At 39.0% G+C, this 19,945-nt stretch overlaps 1 protein-coding gene across 2 annotated transcripts in view; it reads right to left on the minus strand.

The window, feature by feature from the left end:
* Window positions 1–19,945, minus strand: part of G2E3 (G2/M-phase specific E3 ubiquitin protein ligase) — a 76,800-nt gene that overhangs the window by 33,332 nt on the left and 23,523 nt on the right. For both annotated transcript variants that reach the window (XM_079769403.1, XM_079769402.1), the window contains 6 exons: window positions 18,826–18,923; window positions 16,800–16,901; window positions 14,126–14,250; window positions 12,842–13,007; window positions 3,665–3,771; window positions 2,903–3,019 (listed from right to left, as the gene is read on the minus strand). In XM_079769403.1, coding sequence (XP_079625529.1) covers window positions 2,903–3,019; window positions 3,665–3,771; window positions 12,842–13,007; window positions 14,126–14,250; window positions 16,800–16,901; window positions 18,826–18,923 — 715 coding nt within the window. The remainder of the gene's footprint in view (window positions 1–2,902; window positions 3,020–3,664; window positions 3,772–12,841; window positions 13,008–14,125; window positions 14,251–16,799; window positions 16,902–18,825; window positions 18,924–19,945) is intronic.

The following is a 19,945-nucleotide window of genomic DNA, read 5'->3' on the forward strand; positions in this document are numbered from 1 at the left end:
GCAATTACTATGCCAGTGTATCTGATATGGAAGAGGCATTCAGTAAATATGTTACCTTACCTAAAATATTATCTTTCTCATCCAAGATGAGGGATTATTTCCTACAAAAAGCTTGCTCAGACAATTCAGGTATTGCGCAGCTCCTCGGGACCCAGACTCACTACCAGGCCCATATTTGTTCTCTCTCTTATCTGTTTCCTCCCACTTCCCACCCATGTATTGCATGTGTGCAAGTCCATATTTACATTTTCTGTACGAGTGTAGGTGGGGATTGTCATGTGTGGCCCCTTCTTTGGTTTTGAGTAGACTCTGTCTCTATAAAGATGGGTATACTTCCTGAGTGTGTAGATGTGTAGGTGATGAGAGAGGTAACTATATATCCTCCCATCTGGTAGGTGTTGGCAAAACTCCCTTTGTGTGAATATGGGTATGCAGGTATGTGTCCCAGCTCCCCTTCCCCAGATAGTTCTGCCAACTAATAATGGAGAAAGAAAGATGAGAGCTAACATAAATGTTTATTATACACCAGGCCCAGTTCTCATTCTTTATATATATATTAGTTGATTTTAGCGAGGAAAGGAGAGGGAGAGACAGAAATATCAATGAGGAGAGAGCCCCTTACTGGGAATCAAGCCCGCAGGAATCTAACCATGACTTCCTGGTTCATAGGTGGATGCTCAACAACTGAGGCACACCGGCTGGGCCTAGTTCTCATTCTTTACATGAAAAGTTTAATCCTCACAATTTTAGAAGGTAGAGAAAACCACTGTTGTATCCATTTTTAAAGAAGAGGAAACCGAAGCATAGAGCAGTAAATAACTTGCCCAATCAAATTTACTTTGCTAGTAAGTCTCAAAGGGAGGCTTCCAACCCACTTTACCTGCTGTCAGACCCATGCTGCTAACCATTATACTATGTTGCCTTTCAGCAAAATTGCCTTCCTGTCACTAGGATGAGAGGAAGTGAGATTAAAAAGAAAAGATTTATATAGCACGTAACCGTATCCCAGGAGAAAACGCAAGGGATAGCAATCTCAAGTAGTTGCCAGGAAAAAAAGGAAGTTTGGTAGCTACTGATGGGCCAGTGGTTTAAAACAGCCTAAAATGAATTTAGAAAAGACCAATATTAATGAATGCATTGCTTCTTAGAACTCTAAAGTGCTTTATTGTTTGCAATTATCTAATCTGTGCTTCAACACAACCCTTGAGAATGTACTATTTCTGAATATACGGAGTCACCATATTAAGTAAACGCACCTTACTTGACATCTTCAAAGAGATATCCACCCTTAAAGAATTTTTAGTCTAATGACAATGACAATTTAAATAGTCGATCATATTGTAACAAGAATAGTGAAGGGAAAACCCAGCCCAGAATGGGAAATCAGGAGTGCCAACAGCTGCTTGGGGGAAACGTTCCAAAGCTGCCAAAACCTCAGCGGAGTCTTCCCAAATGAGAAGTAGCTCATTTTCCATGAGGGACAAGGCTCCCAATATTCTGCTCTGCACTTTAAGTTTCACCTTGCCATGTTCAAATAATATTGTATAACAGGGATACAAATTTAATGAAATTTCCTAGACAAATTTTGACAAAACTGGTTTTGTTACTTTTTATTCTGCATTTTAAAAATATCTACTGACATTATAAAGGTGTAATCAATAAATTTCAAATACCAAACCCTTTTTATAATGATCTAAAAGAAACACTGCTAGTTTAATCTAGTTAAATTAACCTCTAAACAGGGCCATCTAATAGAAGTACAATGCAAATTACATATGTCATTTAAACTTTTCTAGTAACCATATTTAAAAGGTAAAATAAATAGGTGGGCTCAGCCGGTGTGGCTCAGTAGTAGGCATCCACCAGTGAACCAGGTGGTCATGGTTCGATTCTTGGTCAGGGCACATGCCCAGATGTGGGCTTGATTCCCAGTAGGGGGCATGCAGGAGACAGCTGATCAATGATTCTCTCTCATCACTGATGTTTCTCTCTCTCTCCCTCCCCCTTCCTTTCTGAAATCAATAAAACTATATTTTTAAAAATAATTAAAAAATAAAATAGGTGCAATGAATCTGAGTATTTCCAAAATATCATTATGTTAAATAAGTAATCAATATGAAATTAAGATATTTTCACTTATTTTTTCTTAACTGTTATAGGCTGGATTGTGTCTCCCCAAAATTCATATGTTGGAGTCTTAACACCCAGTACCTCACAATGTGACTGTGTTTGGAGATAGGGCCTTTAAAGAGATAATTAAGATAAAATGAAGTCATATGTGAGGACTCTAATCCACTATGACTAGACATAGAAAGAGGGACAATCATATGAAGATATAGCTAGAAAGGAGTCATGTGCAAGTCAAGAAGTTTCAGAAGAAGTCAAATCTGTGGATACCTTTATCATGGACTTCTAGCCTCTAGAATTGTGAGTAGTAGAAACAAATTTCTATTATTTAAGGCATCTAGTTTGTGGTATTTTGTATGGCAGCCCTAGCAAACTAAGATACATACTATGTCTTCAGTGTGTATTTGACACTTCCAACACCTCTAAATTGGAAATAGCCACACTTCAAGTGTTCAAAAGCCACATGTGCCTAGTGGCTACAATATAGAACCCGTGCAGCACTAAAAAATAGAGCCTCACAAAAATGCACCAAGAAAATAAGTTGCAATTATGCTGAGTGTAATAATTTTTCTGTAAACAGATGTAAATATATATTTAATAAAGTTAAAACTTCAAACATCCTAAGAGCAAATACATTTCACTAACTATAACTCTGCTTTCTAAGCTGAAGGTTGCAATAAGAACACGAATAATATGTACACATATAATACCTTAATAAAAAAAGAAAGAAAGAAAAAAGAACACGAATAAAGCACAAGTGAACTTCCCGGTATACCTATTAGGCACATTATAGTCTCGCCCTTCCTTGCAACGACATCTTCGTACATCACAATGCTCATAGTGCTGCAGAAGCTCTTGATAAGCATTTTCCTCTAATTCCCAAGATGCATCTCTGTAAATGAAGCAAGACATAAAATATACTTTGACCTAAAATGTTACATAAAAGGATTGGTAATGAACCTAAAAATAAAAACTTTTCATATAACAGTACTCAGTAATGAGGCTAAAATTTGTTTTTTAAGATTAATCATTCTCTTCAAGATACAAATCCTTTAGTGTCATTTTAGCCTACATTTAGTCTCACAGTGAATTTTCAAATGCTAACTGAAAATTTAAGCAGAAATTTTCTAACTTAACATTTCACTTCCATTTATTTCAAGTTTAGTACCATTATTTTAGGATTCCTCACCTTTAAGTACTAACAAAATTCTTATCAGACATTTAAAATCACATCTTGATTCTCTTAATTTATACATACCATTTTGAAGCTTACTATACTTGTATATAAATCAATTAACATTACATACAACTGAGGTGTTTATTAAGAGACTATAAATCAACTAATGAGAATTTAAGTCGCAGTCCCTGCTCTCAAGAACTAGCAATCTGGGGAGAAAAAGGAGGTGGCAGGGGCTGCTTTACATTTCCCCATTTGAAGTGGCTGCTTCTCCATTATTACATAATCAGACATAAATGACTATTTTCACTGTTATTAAATCCTATTTATAAAATATCTTTTGTCAAAAGTATTACTCACTTTTCAGGAATATGAATCCCCATTCTCAACATCTCTTTCTGAAATATGTCACTATTATTGCATACTGTGCACCTAAAGAAAAACACTCCTGCATTTATTGCTTGAACCTGTAGTAAAAAATAGAAAATCTATTAATTTAGCAATATATTATGAACTTTATAACTAACAGAACATGTGCTACTTTTCACTCAATATATAATGAAATCTTATTTTGTACACTAATGGTTCTCAAACTTAGATAAACTAAGTTATCCCACTGCTAAAATTTGGAGATCTTTTTCCCAATGGCCAAAAAACTTAAGCTAATGAATTGACTGTTCTTAGCTTTACTATATATTCACCCATATATCCCTCTTAACCTTTGGTGTCTAATATCATTTCTGTTCCCAAATATTGTGTTGGCCATGTCTGTGAATAAAATAGTAAAAATCTTGAGTTGCTTCATCTAGGAAATGTATTTAAATAAGTGCTACATAAAAAGTATCCTTGGTCCTATTTTTAACTCACTCTGTTAGTTTTCTTCCTAAGAGGGAAGAAGTATAAAGCCTAGTCTCATTCTCAGTTACTACAAATACAAAAGCAGCAGGCAGAGGGTATGCAAAAGGAAACAGAAAACTATAACCCTACTAGGAAGAATAGCCAATACCCAGTAAAAAATACCACAAAACTAACAGCACACCTTCATTAACAAATATGTAACAGTAATCCCTACTATATAGGCACCAAACACCAAGAAATATAAAATGACTTGTGAGTAGGCATAAAGTATACAATTCTAATATAGTGTACAAGTTTGTTTTGTTTAAGTATATACATGGAAGAGAAAGGAAGAAGCACCTCAGTCTATATAAGAGCCTGACAAAAATGTCACATGGATGGTAAGGTCAAAGCTAATTTTGGAAGAAGACACAAGAGTCTGCCAGGAAAATGGGACAAAAGACATTACAAAACTAGAAAATAGCATATATAAAATCAAGTGGTAATAGTAACCACATGTAATTAGAAAACTAATTAATATACTGAGGGATGACATGTTGGCCATAGTAAACTAAATAAGGAGGCTAAACAGGTAAACCAAAACCGATAGTGTGAAGAAATTACAGGAAATAAGGCATGCAGGAGAAAGACCAGTTCAGTAGGCTCCTACAAAAATCTAGTTAAAATAGAGAGAACAGCAACAAAAAAGTGTACACAAATTATTAGGTAGACCTGACAGACTTGGATTGGGGAATAATTTTCCGATGGTGAAGAACAAGTGAACAAACAGGAACACAGGTTCAAACTACTACCAAGTAACACACACACACACACACACACACACACACACACACACACACACACACACACACGTGTGTAGGAAAGCAACAAGTTTCTGAAATCTAAACCTAAAGGGTCGGCAAGCAATTGTAACACATATTAAATATAGGATGTGATACAAAAAGTGTCTAGTATGGAGGAAAAAACACCAGAGGCCATATGAAAGATACCAAGACCAGAACAATGAAGGAGAAATCCAAAATGAACAAGAATAGTGACAATTCTCTACATAGCCAGAGTGAAAAGTTTCCATTAATTTCATTATGTTTTTATTAACATTTTTATTTTTATTTTTTTAGAGAGGAAGTGAGAGGGAGAGGAAGACAGAAACATCGATTGGCTTGGCTGCCTCCTGCACAGTCCCCTTTGGGGATCTAGCCTGCAACCCGGGACTGGGAATCGAACCCACAACCTCTAGGTGCGTGGGTCGATGCTAACTTACGCACACCGGCTGGGGTCCATTAATTTCTTTTATATTAACCTATAGTCTCTTCTTCACAAAATTCCAATATATATAGCATTTGTAGTGGTAAAAACAATGAAATTTTTGCATACGTTTTTTTTCAAAATTTTGCATTCTATTGCATAGGTTTGTACTTCCTTTGACTCTTTTATATTAATGAAGTTCAGATATTTAAAATAATTATTCAGATATTATTGTAGCTATCTAGATAGGGCAGATTCCATTTATTATTTCAGTTAAGACTCTAGTACTAGGGTGGAAAAGCCACTGGAGCTCCTATAGAGAATATGAATGAACTCCAGTCAAGTAACAATTGCTTATTAATACATAGACAGTTATCCATGTAGCTGTATTTTTGTTGTTGTTTAATCCTTACCCAAGGATATTTTTCCCATTGATTTTTTTTTTTTTTAATAGAGAGTGAAATGAAAGGGAGGGTTGGAGCGTGAGAGCAACATCAATGTGAGAGAAACACAGCAATTGGTTGCCTCCAGCAAAAACCTCAACTAGGGCCGGTGATCAAACCATCAACCCAAGTACATGCCCTTGACCCGCAATTGAACCTGAGAGCCTCTGGAGCACAGCCGACACTCTAACCACTGAGCAACACCAGCCAGGGCAACATGGCTGTATTTTTATATTTGCATAAAGTAGACCTACAATTTTGTTAGCATACTATTTCTATTTTTTTTGGTTGTTGTTAATCCTCACCTGAGGATATGTTTCCATTGATTTTCAGAGAGAGTAGAAGGGAGAGTGAGAAACACTGATGGAGAAGACATATCGTTTAGTTGCCTCCTGCATGAGGATCGAGGTAAGTGATTTTGACCAGAATAAAACCCCAGATCCTTCAATCCTTGGGCCGACACTCTATCTACTGAGCCAAACCAGCTAGGACTTACTTCTACTTTTTAATGACATAATTTGAAACTTGGTATCTTCAGAGTGTTCACAAAAAGCCCAGTGAATACTAGGTCAAGTTTGAGAACCTCTCTCTGATTCATTAACAACACACTAGAGGCCTGGCGCACGAAATCTGTGCATGGGTGGGGTCCCCAGGCCTGGCCTGAGATCAGGGCCATTCTTCCCCGGCTGCCGGCAGCTGGCCCCGCCCGCCGTGGCCGCCCTGTGTGTGTGGAGCGACCGGCAGGATGAGCAGTGCCCTGGTGCCGCCTGCATCTGCCACCACCCACCCCCAGTTCCCCATCAGAAGATCGAAGCTTGCCAGGAGGGGTGAGGAACCAAGAGGTTGGCGGGCAGGCCTCGATTGGGAAATCAGGGCCTGTGACTGGGGGCAGCCACTGCGTTGAGCGTCTGCCCCCTGGTGGTCAGTGCACATCATAGCCAACCGGTCGTTCCGCCATCATCGATTTGCATATTACGCTTTATATATATATATTAGAGGCCCAGTGCACAAAATTTGTGCCCGGGGGAGGTGAGGTGGTCCCTCAGCCCAGCTTGCACCCTCTCCAATCTGGGACCCCTTGAGGGATGTCCGAATGCCTGCATCGGGCCTAAATGGGCAGTTGGACATTCCTCTCACAATCCAGGACTGCTGGCTCCCAAACGCTCGCCTGCCTCTGCCTGATTGCCCCTAACCACTTCTGCCTGCCAGCCTAACCAACCCCTAACCACTCCCCAGCCACCCTAATCGATGCCTAAATGCTCCCCGGCTGGCCCAATTGCCCCTAACTGCCCTCCCCTGCAGGCCTAGTCACCCCCAACTGCCCTCATCGCCCACATCTGCCCTCCCCTGCAGGCCTGGTCCCCGCCCCAACTGCCTTCCACGGCAGGTCTGGTCCCCCCCAGACTGCCCTCCACTGCAGGCCTGGTCCCCACCCAACTGCGCTCCCCTGCAGTCCTGTTCCCCCCAACTGCCCTCCCCTGCTGAACTGGTCTCCCCCAACTGCCCTCCTCTGCCGGCCCGGTCACCCCTAACTGCCCTCCCTGCTTGCCTGATCGCCCACAACTGCCCTCCCCTGCAGGCCTGGGTCCCCCCAACTGCCCTCCCCTACAGGCCTGGGTCCCTTCCAACTGCCCTCCCTTGCTGGCCTGGTCTCCCCCAACTGCCCTTTTCTGCCAGCCTGGTCACCCCCAACTGCCTACCACTGCCTTCCCCTGCCAGCCATCGTGTGGCAGCCATCTTTGACCACATGGGGGCAGCCATCTTGTGTCTTGGAGTGACGGTCTATTTGCATATTACTCTTTTATTAGATAGGCTACAGATAAATGAGGCAAATCTTATTTGTCTTGAAAAATAACATACTGTTACAAAATTAACAAGATACATTTGGCAGCAATTACATTTATTCAAATGCAAACCCTTAATTAAGATAAATTACTTTTTAAAGATTCTCATATAATGTGAACTTCTTCTTCAATAGGTACAGATAACACTTCATGATGTTTATGAACTACACTCTCTGGATCCTTTTACAAACACTTATTTGTAAGAATTAACAGAATTTCTAATATTTACCCAACAAAATAGGTCCCATCTTGCCACTTTTCACTGAATAGCCCTAAATATAAATGTTCAAGGCTCATACAAAAAATTGAAAGTAATCATTTAGACTTTACTGCTTTGACTACTGTTAGTACTTTTAAGAATATCCTACATAATAAAAGGCCAGTGACCGTAAAGGTCGAACGACTGATCGAACAGTCGCTATGAGGTGATTGACCACCTCTTGGTCCTTCCCCACAGACCGCAGGCTCCAAAGACTGGATGGCCAACAGGAAACCATGGGGAACCAGGGTGGGTGGAAGCGGCGGGGCAGAACTGGGGACTGGCGAATGGGCAGAACGCCGACCTTTTGGTCCCTCCCCCAGGCCCGCAGGCTCAGATCAATCGACTGGCCAACAGGTAACCGGGGTGGTGGAGGCAGCAGGGCAGGACTGGGGACCGGTGAGCGGGCAGAAGATGGCCCTGATCACAGGCTAGGCCTAAAGACCCTACCCGTGCACGATTTCATGTGCTGGGCCTCTAGTCTATATATACAAAAGCCTACGTGACTATTATGACCGGACAATAGCTATGACTTGCACTGACCACCAGGGGGCAGGTGCTCAACACAGGAGCTGCACCCTGGTGGTCAGCACACTCCCAGTCAACCTCCCAAGCACACTCCCAGTCAACCTCCCACAGTCCCTACCCACAGCTGGCCGGTCCCAATCAGTCCCAATCAGCCCCAATCACCAGCCAGGGCAAGAGACCCCCATCCATGTACAAATTCATGAACCGGGCCTCTAGTCCTATCCTATCTAATAAAAGGGTAATATGCAGATTAACTGTCACAAAGAATGCAGCACTAATAGCCACAAGATGGCGGCGCCCACTCCTCTCAGCCCCGCCGGAGACCCCGAGTCTTGGGGGGCGGCCGCTGAGAGTGGGCAGCGTGAGTGGCCTGGCAGAATGCTTGCTTTGGCGACGAGGCAAGTGTTCAACCCGGCGACAAGGCAAGCATTCTGCGCGTGGCCGCAGATGGCCCTCTGAGCCATGGAGAGCCTCTGGGCAGCAGGCGCGGAGCGGCCAGGCCGTGCAGAGAGCTACTGGCGCATGGATTCGTGCACAGGGCTACTGTTTGATACAAAGGAGGATTTGCAATATCTCCTAACTTAAAAACAAACAAACGCTTTAGTGGATAATCTATAATCAGTAGTAACCTCCTTTAATTTTAGTAAACAATAATAAAACCCAAGGTTTAAAAAGCTAGTAAATCCTTTGTTATTTGGCATTCTATTAAATGTAACTATCAGTTGGCACTTTTCTAAATGAATACTACATATTTGATGTTACTAATAACTGAGATTTTTAAAAAATATATTTTATTGATTTTTTACAGAGAGGAAGGGAGAGGGATAGAGTTAGAAACATCGATGAGAGAAACATCGATCAGCCGCAACCTGCACACGCCGCACTGGGGATGTGCCCACAACCAAGGTACATGCCCTTGACCAGAATCGAACCTGGGACCCTTGAGTCCGCAGGCCGACGCTCTATCCACTGAGTCAAATTGGTTAGGGCCTGAGATATTTTTGACTTTCAAATATCTTCTGAGTAAAATAATATTAAATTGTTTAATGTCAAATTTCATTTACTTGAAAACTTGTCATCAGGTTTGACATACAAGAGGAAAGGCCTCTAACATTTAAATATCTTAGCTTGCAATTACATGATCATTTCACATATCTTGGTTTTCTAAGCTTAAATATGTAAATAACGTGACAATAAATATGTTTTATTTATTGTGAAACAAATAAAATCATTAGATAAATATACATTAAAAAGTCGTATATAAAGTATTAAAATATTTATTGTACAATTCATTAGGGTGAATTTACCCTACTGTAAAATAGGCATCAATAAAGCGGTTTCTATTTATTTTTTTAGATAACAAAAGTTTAATTTTATTCACATCTTGTTGCCATTATTAAAGGTTAATTCATAAAAACATTGTTGCTATTTTTTAAAATATATATATATTTTTTATTGATTTCAGAGAGAGACAAAAACATCAATGATGAGAGAGAATCACTGACTGGCTGCCTCCCACAAGTCCCCCACTGGGGACCAAGCCCCAACCTGGAATCAAACTGCGACCTCCTGGTTCATAAGTAGACACTCTACCACGGAGCCATGCAGGTTGGTCCATTTTTGCTATTCTAATATCCTTTGCCTCTCATCATCTCTTACAAATTCCTACCACATAGCAGAAAGTTATACTGCAAGTTATATTAGAAGTTATATTTCAAATGAAGTACATTAAGTATTTTTTTTAACCTTTAAAATATGGCTTATGAACAATTTTACACAGCAGGTTACCTACTAACATGTTACATATTAACAGATCTATGGTACCATATGGACAATCAGATTTCCTTGATATTAAAGATGGAGTTGGCATTTTTGTCAAGAAGATATTTGAATAAAGCTGTTTTAAAAAGTTACAATAGAGAAAACAAGATGGCGGCATAGTAACTGCTGCCTCACACAACAACTTCAAAACTACAACTAAAAGACAAAACGGACATCATCCAGAACCACAGGAAGGCTGGCTGAGTGGAAATTCTACAACTAGAAGGAAAGAGAAAAGCACACTGAGACTCAGAGGAGCTGAGGAAGTAAAGGCAGAGGTATGGAAGCGCACGCGTGGAGAGGGCTGGCAACTGAGTACGCGGCTGTCTTTTTCAAGCGGGAGAAAGACAAAAGCTCCCAACTGCTCTGAACTCCAGTTCCGGGCAAGACTCTGGGGACCCAGACTCATACAGGGAGAAACTGGACTGTCTGCAGCGGGTGGAACTTGAGGACGGCTTTCTCTCAGAGGTGCCTGCAGCGATTACCGCAGGACACTAAGAGCCGGGGGCCTCTTAGGGCAGGGCTGATGGGAAGCCATTGCTGTTTGCTCTGCCCTGAGACTCCACCCCATCCAAGCTGTGCGTAGAGGCTTTTGCATATGAATGGCCTGGTCCTTTGAAAACTAAACTTACCTAACAAACTGCAGCTGAGTCAGTGAGACCCAGAACATCCAAAAGAAGGCACAAGGCCCCACAGCAGCTTGCATTGCTTCACAGCTGGGCCTCATCTGGGCACCTCCAAAACCCAAACAAAGAAGAGGAATCTGCAGATCTCTCTGTAGCTCCTACTGGGTGGCCTCAGGCAGAGGATAAATTAGCACCACCCTGGAGATCCAAGAGCCAGTGTACCCAGTGGTCAGAGTGGGACCATCCAGATTACAACTCCTCAGATCCATAAGGGACACACTCAGGGGGCAGACTCAGTGAGCACCAAAGCCCCAATGAAGCAAGTCTTGCCTCATAAGGGTGTCTCCAACACAGAAGTTCTCCCATTGTAGACACAGCTGATCCTCACAGCCAATTGGCCTGGAGGTCAATTCCTCCCAGGGATACCAACAACAACCAAGGCTTAACTACAACAAGACTGTGCACACAGCCCACAAAGGGGTGCATCAAGAGTGTCCACCTCAGGTAACTGGGAGGCTGAGCCACTGGGCCCTATAGGACACCTAGCACACAAAGCCACTCTATCAACTCAGGGAAGCAGCCAAAATGCGGAGACAAAGAAACAGGTCACAAATGAAAGAAATGGAGGAAAGCAAACGACTGGATATAGAGTTCAAAATCACGGTTATAAGGTTTTTCAAGAATTTTTCTAGAAAAGGCTGATAAATTTAGTGAGACCCTCGAGGATATGAAAAAGGACCAACTAGAAATTATGCATACACTGACTGAAATTAAAAATAATATATAGAGATCCAACAGCAGACTAGAGGATCGCAAGAATCAAGTCAAAGATTTGAAATACAAAGAAGCAAAAAACACCCAACCAGAAAAGCAAAAAGAAAAAGGAATCCAAAAATATTAAGATAGTGTAAGAAGCCTCTGGGACAACTTCAAGCGTACCAGAATTATGGGGGTGCCAGAAGAAGAGAGAGCCAGATACTGAAAACCTATTTGAAGAAATAATGACAGAAAACTTCCCCCACCTGGTGAAAGAAATAGACTTACAAGCCCAGGAAGCGCATAGAACCCCAAACAAAAGGAATCTAAAGAGGACCACACCAAGATACATCATAATTAATATGCCAAGAGCAAAAGACAAAGAGAGAATATTAAAAGCAGCAAGAGAAAAGCAGTTAGTTACCTATAAGGGAGTACCCATATGATTGTCAGCTTATTTCTCAACAGACACTATGCAGGCCAGATGGGAGTGGCAAGAAATATTCAAAGTGATGAATAGCAAGAACCTATAACCAAGATTACTCTACCCAGCAAAGCTATCATTCAGAATTGAAGGTCAGATAAAGAGCTTCACAGATAAGAAAAAGCTAACAGAGTTAATCACTGCCAAACCAGAATTATATGAAAGGCTGAAAGGTATTCTTTAAGAAGAGGCAGAAGAAGAAAAAGGTAAAGATAAAAATTATGAACAACAAATGCATATCTATCAACAAGTGAATCTAAAAACCAAGTGAATTAAAAATCTGATGAACAGAATAAACTGGTGAATATAATAGAATCAGGGGCATAGAAAGGGAGTGGACTGATAATTCTTGGGGGGAAAGGGGTGTGGGGGTGCGGGAAGAGACTGGACAGAAATTGTACACCTATGGATGAGACGGGGGGGCGGGGCGGGGGGAGGGTTAAGAGCAGAGGGTGGGGTGGGAACCGGGTGGAGGGGAGCTATGGGGGGGGGGGGGGGGGGGAAGAGGAACAATTGTAATAATCTGAACAATAAAGATTTATTGAAATGAAAATAATAAAAATAAAAAGTTACAAGTAGTATGAGCTAAAATACACATTAATTCTTTCCAATTTTAAATTTAAATCAGCAAGCAACAAATTTTATATCAGAAAAAGCTTCTAAAACATCTTACCTGTAAACAGTCTCTATGAAACCAAGCATTCTTACAACAAGGACTTCGTAATATGCTATAAGTTGGAATAGGCTCAATAAATTCCAAGCAAATGGTGCATGGTAAGGAGTCTCTATAATTATTAGGTGTAATTATTTGAACAGGTCGATGGTTCCAACAAAATGACCTAAATTATTTAAAATCAATATCTAATAAATTACAAAGCACAATTAGGATAGCATTACAATTCACATTTATAAGAGAAACTTCATTTCTATCTCTCTCATAATTAACCATAATTAATTTCATTTCTACCTCTCTCATAATTAACTTCATTTCTATCTCTCTCATAATTAACCTACAACAGACTGTATCTTTGGCATTATAAGTCAGTTTTTCACAATCTATGACCATGTTTAACTGAACTTTCAAAATGTGGTTAGCCTTCCCTCACAGAATCTCAGCAACTAATATTATGTTGAGAATCCTATATAAGATTGTTAGCAACAGAATATACACACCATTGTATTCAACACTGCACAAAATTAAAGGAACTTAATATTTAAATATTTAATCATATAACAGATAAAATGAAAATAATAACTTATTCCTAACCCACTAAATTTATTTCCATTTGTATTATCTAAACTGCAGTTTTTTTACATAGTAAAAATTCATTAAATTGCTCAAGATCACAAGGACTAAAAGAAATAGAACACTCATGATATTTAATATCAAAATTTATAAAAATTTTATGTTTAAAGCTGGATTCAAGAAGCAGTACTTTCAGGAGCATCCCAGGGGAGCAATATTTATTTTTTTGCACTCCAAATTTATATGCCTTCAGTTTACACTAGGAGAAGTAAATATGGCTCCATGAAAGAAAACTGGACTATTACTGGTAAATCTAAAGATACAAAAATCTAGAATTATATAAGGTAAAAATTTTCACTGACTATGAGTATACATTAACAGTTCTAGATTATACTCTAGAGCTGCAAGTTAAAGGTAAATAAGCCCATTTCAGATATGGCTATTCTTAAGACTTTGCAGACAGAAATGACTCCATAAAAGAGGCAAATCTCAAGACTCTGCAGATAGGAATGACTGCATATATATATTCTCTCTCTCTCTCTACACACACACACACACACACACACACACACACACACACACACACACACTGTAGAAACTCAGTGCAGCTTTGAGAAAAAATTAACAAAGAAATTATATAATTGGAATATCCATATTCATTACTGACTTTTCTTTAACCATCATCTTTCACACATTCAACAGTTAACTCACGCAAAATTGCCAGTGAACTGGAAAATACATTCTCTCTGAAGTCCACACGGGAAATGATAACTTCGTTTACATCGAGGTGCAACACATCCAATTGAAGCACCACTTTTCTTGCAAATACAACATTTCTAGAAAAAAACAAAAAAGAATAGGGGCATAACATAGAAAAATTGAGCACCATACTATGACCAAGGTATAAATAAATATTCCTTTTGAGGAGTCTGAAAATTAATTTCATCATATAGCAAATAGCTGTGGTGACAGTACATTAAAGAAATTTCCTGAAAATTTTTTCTACCCAGAAACAATGTAGAGACATTAAAGATTCACTCCTACAATAATTTCTGATATAGGAAACATCTGTAACCTAACATGTGAATGAGAAAAAGAAGTTTCATTCAAATTTCAAATGAAAACACATAATTAGGAAATATTCACCAAGGAAAATAGTATAACAATACTAAAAGCCAACCTGTAATAAGAAATGGCTAGGATCACTCTATCCTAACCAAAAAAAAAAAAAAAAGTGTTAGATAATTATAATGGGTTAAATAGTGACCCCTAAAAAGATATATTCAAGTCTTAATTCCTGGTACCTGAATGAATGTGACCTTATTTGGAAATAGGGTCTTTGTAGAAGTTAAGGATCTAAAGATGAGATTATTCTGGATTTAGAGGGGTCCCTAAATCAAATGACTGATGTCTTTGGGAGGGGGAGATTTAAGACACAGACACACAGAAGGGAAGACCATATGAAGATGGAAGCAGAGGCTGAAGTTATGCTGCCACAAAATAAGAAATGCAAAGCTTGTCAGCAGCCATCAGAAGCTCAGAGAGAAGCATGGAATGGATCCCCCCTCAGAGCTTCCAGAAGGAATCAATTCTGACAGATTGATTTGGAACTTCTGGTCTCCAGAATTGTGAGACATTTCTATTTTAAGTGACCCAGGTTATGGTAATGTATTATGACAGCTCTAGGAAACAAACACAATAGCATTGCCACTAACTGAAACATAACAGTGGTATACAAACAAAGACTATTAGATGAATCAATCATTACTACAATACAGAGCAGTACCTAAAAACATCTTGGAATCCTTAAAATGTCCATTATAATGGTCACTTACGAAGAGATTAAACCAGTGATGGCGAACCTATGACACGCGTGTCAGCACTGACACACGTAGCCATTTCTGATGACACGCGGCTGCTGAGGCGGCTGCATGCCGAAGATGAAACATTTGCTGCTCCTGAGGATGAAACATTTGCGAAATAATGTTTTTTCCTCAAAGTGACACACTACCCGAGTTATGCTCAGTTTTTTGGCGAAGACACACCAAGCTCAAAAGGTTGCCCATCACTGGATTAAACAGTGTTAAGGTGATCCCTCAAACACTACCAGGTCATAAGAGAATACCTTGCCAACCTGTTGCTCTCTCAGTAAAATGATACAGAGAATTCTAATTGAAGGTCACAAATGGAAATACCTCTTCAGGATCAAGAGATTCTCTAAGGTTCACAATACAGTATACTCAAGAGAGAATTCAGATGTTTTAAGAAAACAGGTATTTCCAAACCGTAAGGAGACCTTTAGAGGCCACCTCTCACCACATATTCACTATCAGGAAGTTGAGGAATTTTGATACTAATTACTCACGTGTGACTCTTAGATACCCTACTGATGCCCTTCCTCCCAATCTTTTTCCTTATGCTCTAGAACCTCTATTTTACCATCAAGTCCTCTGTATCCTCAACATCTTAAAATATAGTTGCCTCCATTTCTTTGCCTCAACTAAAATAAAGGTCTCTACATGCTTCCCTTACAAAATGTCTTGAATAAAGCTGCTTGCTTATAAACATAATGGCTATACACGAAAGTCTCATTCAAATCTCAAGTGAAAACACATAATTAGGAAATACTCCTTAAATTCCAGACTTGCCCAGGGGTGTAACTGAGATATGGACATGCACAGGAAGGGGGACAAACAATATTATTTTAATATCTGTTTCAGGTTGTAGGCCATTACTACATCTTCATATTTAACCTTCTCATTCTCTCACTTTCATTATTTCTACGCAGACCACTTGGAGACCCACAGTCCTTTCCTTGCACATCATCTAGTAGCTATCACAGAGTAGAGTCTCATATTATAATGAAATGAGTGAGGAGTTAAAAGTTTAGAATACTTATCTTGGAGGACAGGAGAAGGCACTGAACACAGCACACAATGTCACAGAAGGGCCACAGAGCTGTGGAGATCACAAACTACTGGTCTTCATACTTGAGTAATTTTTACCTCAACCCATCATTTCAACCCAACAACTGAGGTAGACGAATGAAAAGTGAATGGCTGGATGACTCAGGATTGAAGTTTGAAGAACAGTGAGTAGAAGTGTGTTCATAATTCTGATGGTAAATGTGGGTGAAATGATGGGTTGGTTGGAATAAGATAAGTGAAAATCAATATTGTCACATATATTATCCAGGGGCGGTTAAGTTCCCTTTCACTTGCAAAAATACAAATGCTCTAAATTCACCATATTTGACAAAAGTAAGCACTGGAACATAAAATCAAAGTCTTACAAATTTCTAGTGGAGAAACTGATAAAGAGAAGATTTCCCTAGTATTGACAATATTTATAGTATTTACTATAATGAGTAAAATAATTTACTTACCAGTTTAGAAGCTCTATTCACTTCTTTTCTTATGTCTTCTATTAGGAAACCATAAACTCCTTCTTCTTCTTTACCTCTCTGCCAAATTCCACTTGACATCAACTATGAATATGTTTTCAATTAGAAAATAAACTCTAAAAAACTAGTTTGGAATAAAAATTATATATCTATAATATTTTAATAAATAAAACAGCTAGAATTTCAAGTACCTCTTACCTATAATAGTTATTTTTTATGATCAAAGTAAGAGGCTTCTCACATTTTCTTATTTGAAAGGCACTGTATATTAATAGTTAATATAACCAAACTAGTTTCTAAAATATTTCAGGAAATAACAGACAAATGAAGAAAGAAAGGAAGAAAAACAAAAAATACCTATAATTAAGCTTTATGGGGGAAAAGTGGTAAATACTGAAAGGTATAAATGTACTAACAGTAAATACTAGGGAGATAATACAGATTATTAGTGATATTTCAGGCTAGCTGTAAATCTAGCTGGATTCTAAATCATATAAGGCATATTTACAGGGAAACCTATTGAATTGTAATTAACATAAATGTTTAAATTTTTAAAAATCTGATTTTTAACTTTAGTTGAAACATGTTAAAGGAGCATGAATCAAGAAAAAGCATGGGACTGTGAATAACAACTCCTGGCTTGCAAACCAGGCTCTGTATCCAACTTTCTGGACCCCTCAGCAAGTAATTTAATATGAATGACCTTAAACACAAAAATAAAAACACTGGACTAGATTATCAATAAGTCACTTTCAACTCTAACATTCCATTGCCATTGGTAACATTACTACTCTTTCTTGTTAACAGTGAAATAGAATCTTATACATGTTGGGTCTAGGGTCAGTATCTTTTTGAATTATTATACTCGCTAATAAAATAAGAGAATATAAAAAATTTAATGTGATCAACTTAAATATATTTAAATATTGCAAAAATACTTCAAAGTATTGACAATATCAAAGTGCTTAAATAGGCTTAATCAATATAATATCTGCTAAAGAAAACCAAGTGATATACATTACTTAGGAATTAGTTATGGGAGAAAATTAGACTAATAAAATAGCCCTCTTAATTCTATATAAAAAGTAAAATAAACTCTTAGAAAAATGAAAAAGTTTCCTTGTGTTATGTAAAATATAATAAATCCCAATTTACAAAAAAATTTGGAATGCCAATGTCATGTTTTCTTTACTCTTGCTACAAAGGAATTAGGTTCTTAGGCCAGTCTAGAAGTTCATTTAACCCACAGGGTAACTGAGACACAAAACTAGTCTTACAGAACCACCAAGGAATATGTTATGCTTTCTCAAGGAAACATCTAAAGAATTTTAACATGAATAACTGTGGTAGGTATAAAAATATGTCCACAAATTAGTTGATACTCTTTCCTTTAAGAAGTGGAGTCTAATTCCCTTCCCCTTGAGTGTGAGTTAACACTTAATGGCTTGCTTCTAACCAAGAGCACAAAGCAAAAGTGACAGTGATATGTGACTGTGAAGACTAGGTCACATGATTCCATGTTGGTGTATCTATCTATCCCCTCTTTCTTTTTCTTCACTTGCTCTGGAAGAAGCCAGATTCCATGCTGTGAACAAACCTAAAGAGGTACCCAGAAAATAAGAATTTAAGACACAGATTCAGTGAGTCAAGAAATTGGTGGAGGGAATAGGAAATAAATGAGACTAATTTTCAGTGTGAAATTATTTTTTTTCCTCTTTTGAGTGACCCACCATAAATTAACTTATTTCCTTTTCTACAAATATTTATTACCTTTAGTCAAAAGGTTAGGCAAAAATAAATAGGTAATGATGGCAGGTCTTTAAAATAAGCCAAGTAATTACAGAATATTAGAATTTGAAAAATGAAAATCTTATTTTTACATATAGGCAAAATGAGAGCCAGAAAAGTTAAATGACTTATCTAATTCTCAGAAACCAATCATCAGGATCTAATTCTCTTCTTTAGAAGAACATCAAATTTCTAAAATTTACTTATAAATTATACTCACCAAACAATAGTAATGTACAGTGAGATTCCATTTCTCATTAATTTTCTTTTCTCCATATTTATTAGGACAATCATCATTTTTTCGACAGAAAACACAAGCTAACAGTGAAAAAGTAAATTAGATAGGAAAAATATTTTGTAAATTTTCAAAAAAAACAACACCCTATGGAATTAGTGCTTTTTTAAATTCATGTGTTCAATTCTTTCTGCATGAGCAAATCACATCTTATTGTTGTCAGTAACTTAAAATTTCAACACCTACTTCTAAAATAATGCCACTTTATATTTTATTCACTAATCTTTAATGATGAATTCCAGTGTATAGTTAAAATGGCAACTTGCAAGGTAACATCACTGAAAACAATGGATTAGGAGTCTTCAAAACCCCATTAAAGCAATGATTAAGCTGCCAAAAACTGTCAAAATCAATTTTTCAGAAACTTTGAAATCTTACAACAATTAGGAGGATCCTATATAAGAGCCCAGCGACCATAATGGCAGAACGACCAGAACAACTGCTCGACCAGTCACTATGAGGTGCACTGACTGCCTCTTGGTCCCCTTCCCTGGCCGGCAGGCTACCATTGCATGAAGGCTAACAGGGACCCAGGGGTGGGTGGCGGAAGGTGCGGGCGCCGCCAGGCCAAGGCCCCCGCCCCACCAGTTGCCCCATACATAGAGGGTGACCCGCGGCAGGGGTGGGGCCAGCGAGTGGGCAGGAATGGCCCACCTCTCGGTCCCTCCCCTCCCGTCCCCTCCCCTCCCCCTGGCCATCAGGCTCCAATCGCCCGATGACAAACGGGGAACCAGGGTGGGCGGCAGCGGGGGGCGGGACCAGTTGCCGGCAGCAGAGAAGATGGCCCTGATTGCAGGCTAGGCCTAGGGACCGTACCTGCGCATGAATTTTATGCACCGGGGCTCTACTGCTTAATAAAGAAGTAAGTTGCTATATTTTGATGAGAACTTTATGGTATTTTAACTCACCCACCACCTCCCACCTCCCAATTTCCAGCTGGGCAATGGCCTTAAGTACAATGGCCCATGTATCTGGTGTGGATTGTCCAAGAGGAGGTAATATGGACTTTGCTCTCAAAGAAATGTTATTGTTTGTTTTGACCTGT

The sequence above is a fragment of the Cnephaeus nilssonii genome, assembly GCF_951640355.1.
Source record: "Cnephaeus nilssonii genome assembly, chromosome: 4".
Lineage (NCBI taxonomy): Eukaryota > Metazoa > Chordata > Mammalia > Chiroptera > Vespertilionidae > Cnephaeus > Cnephaeus nilssonii.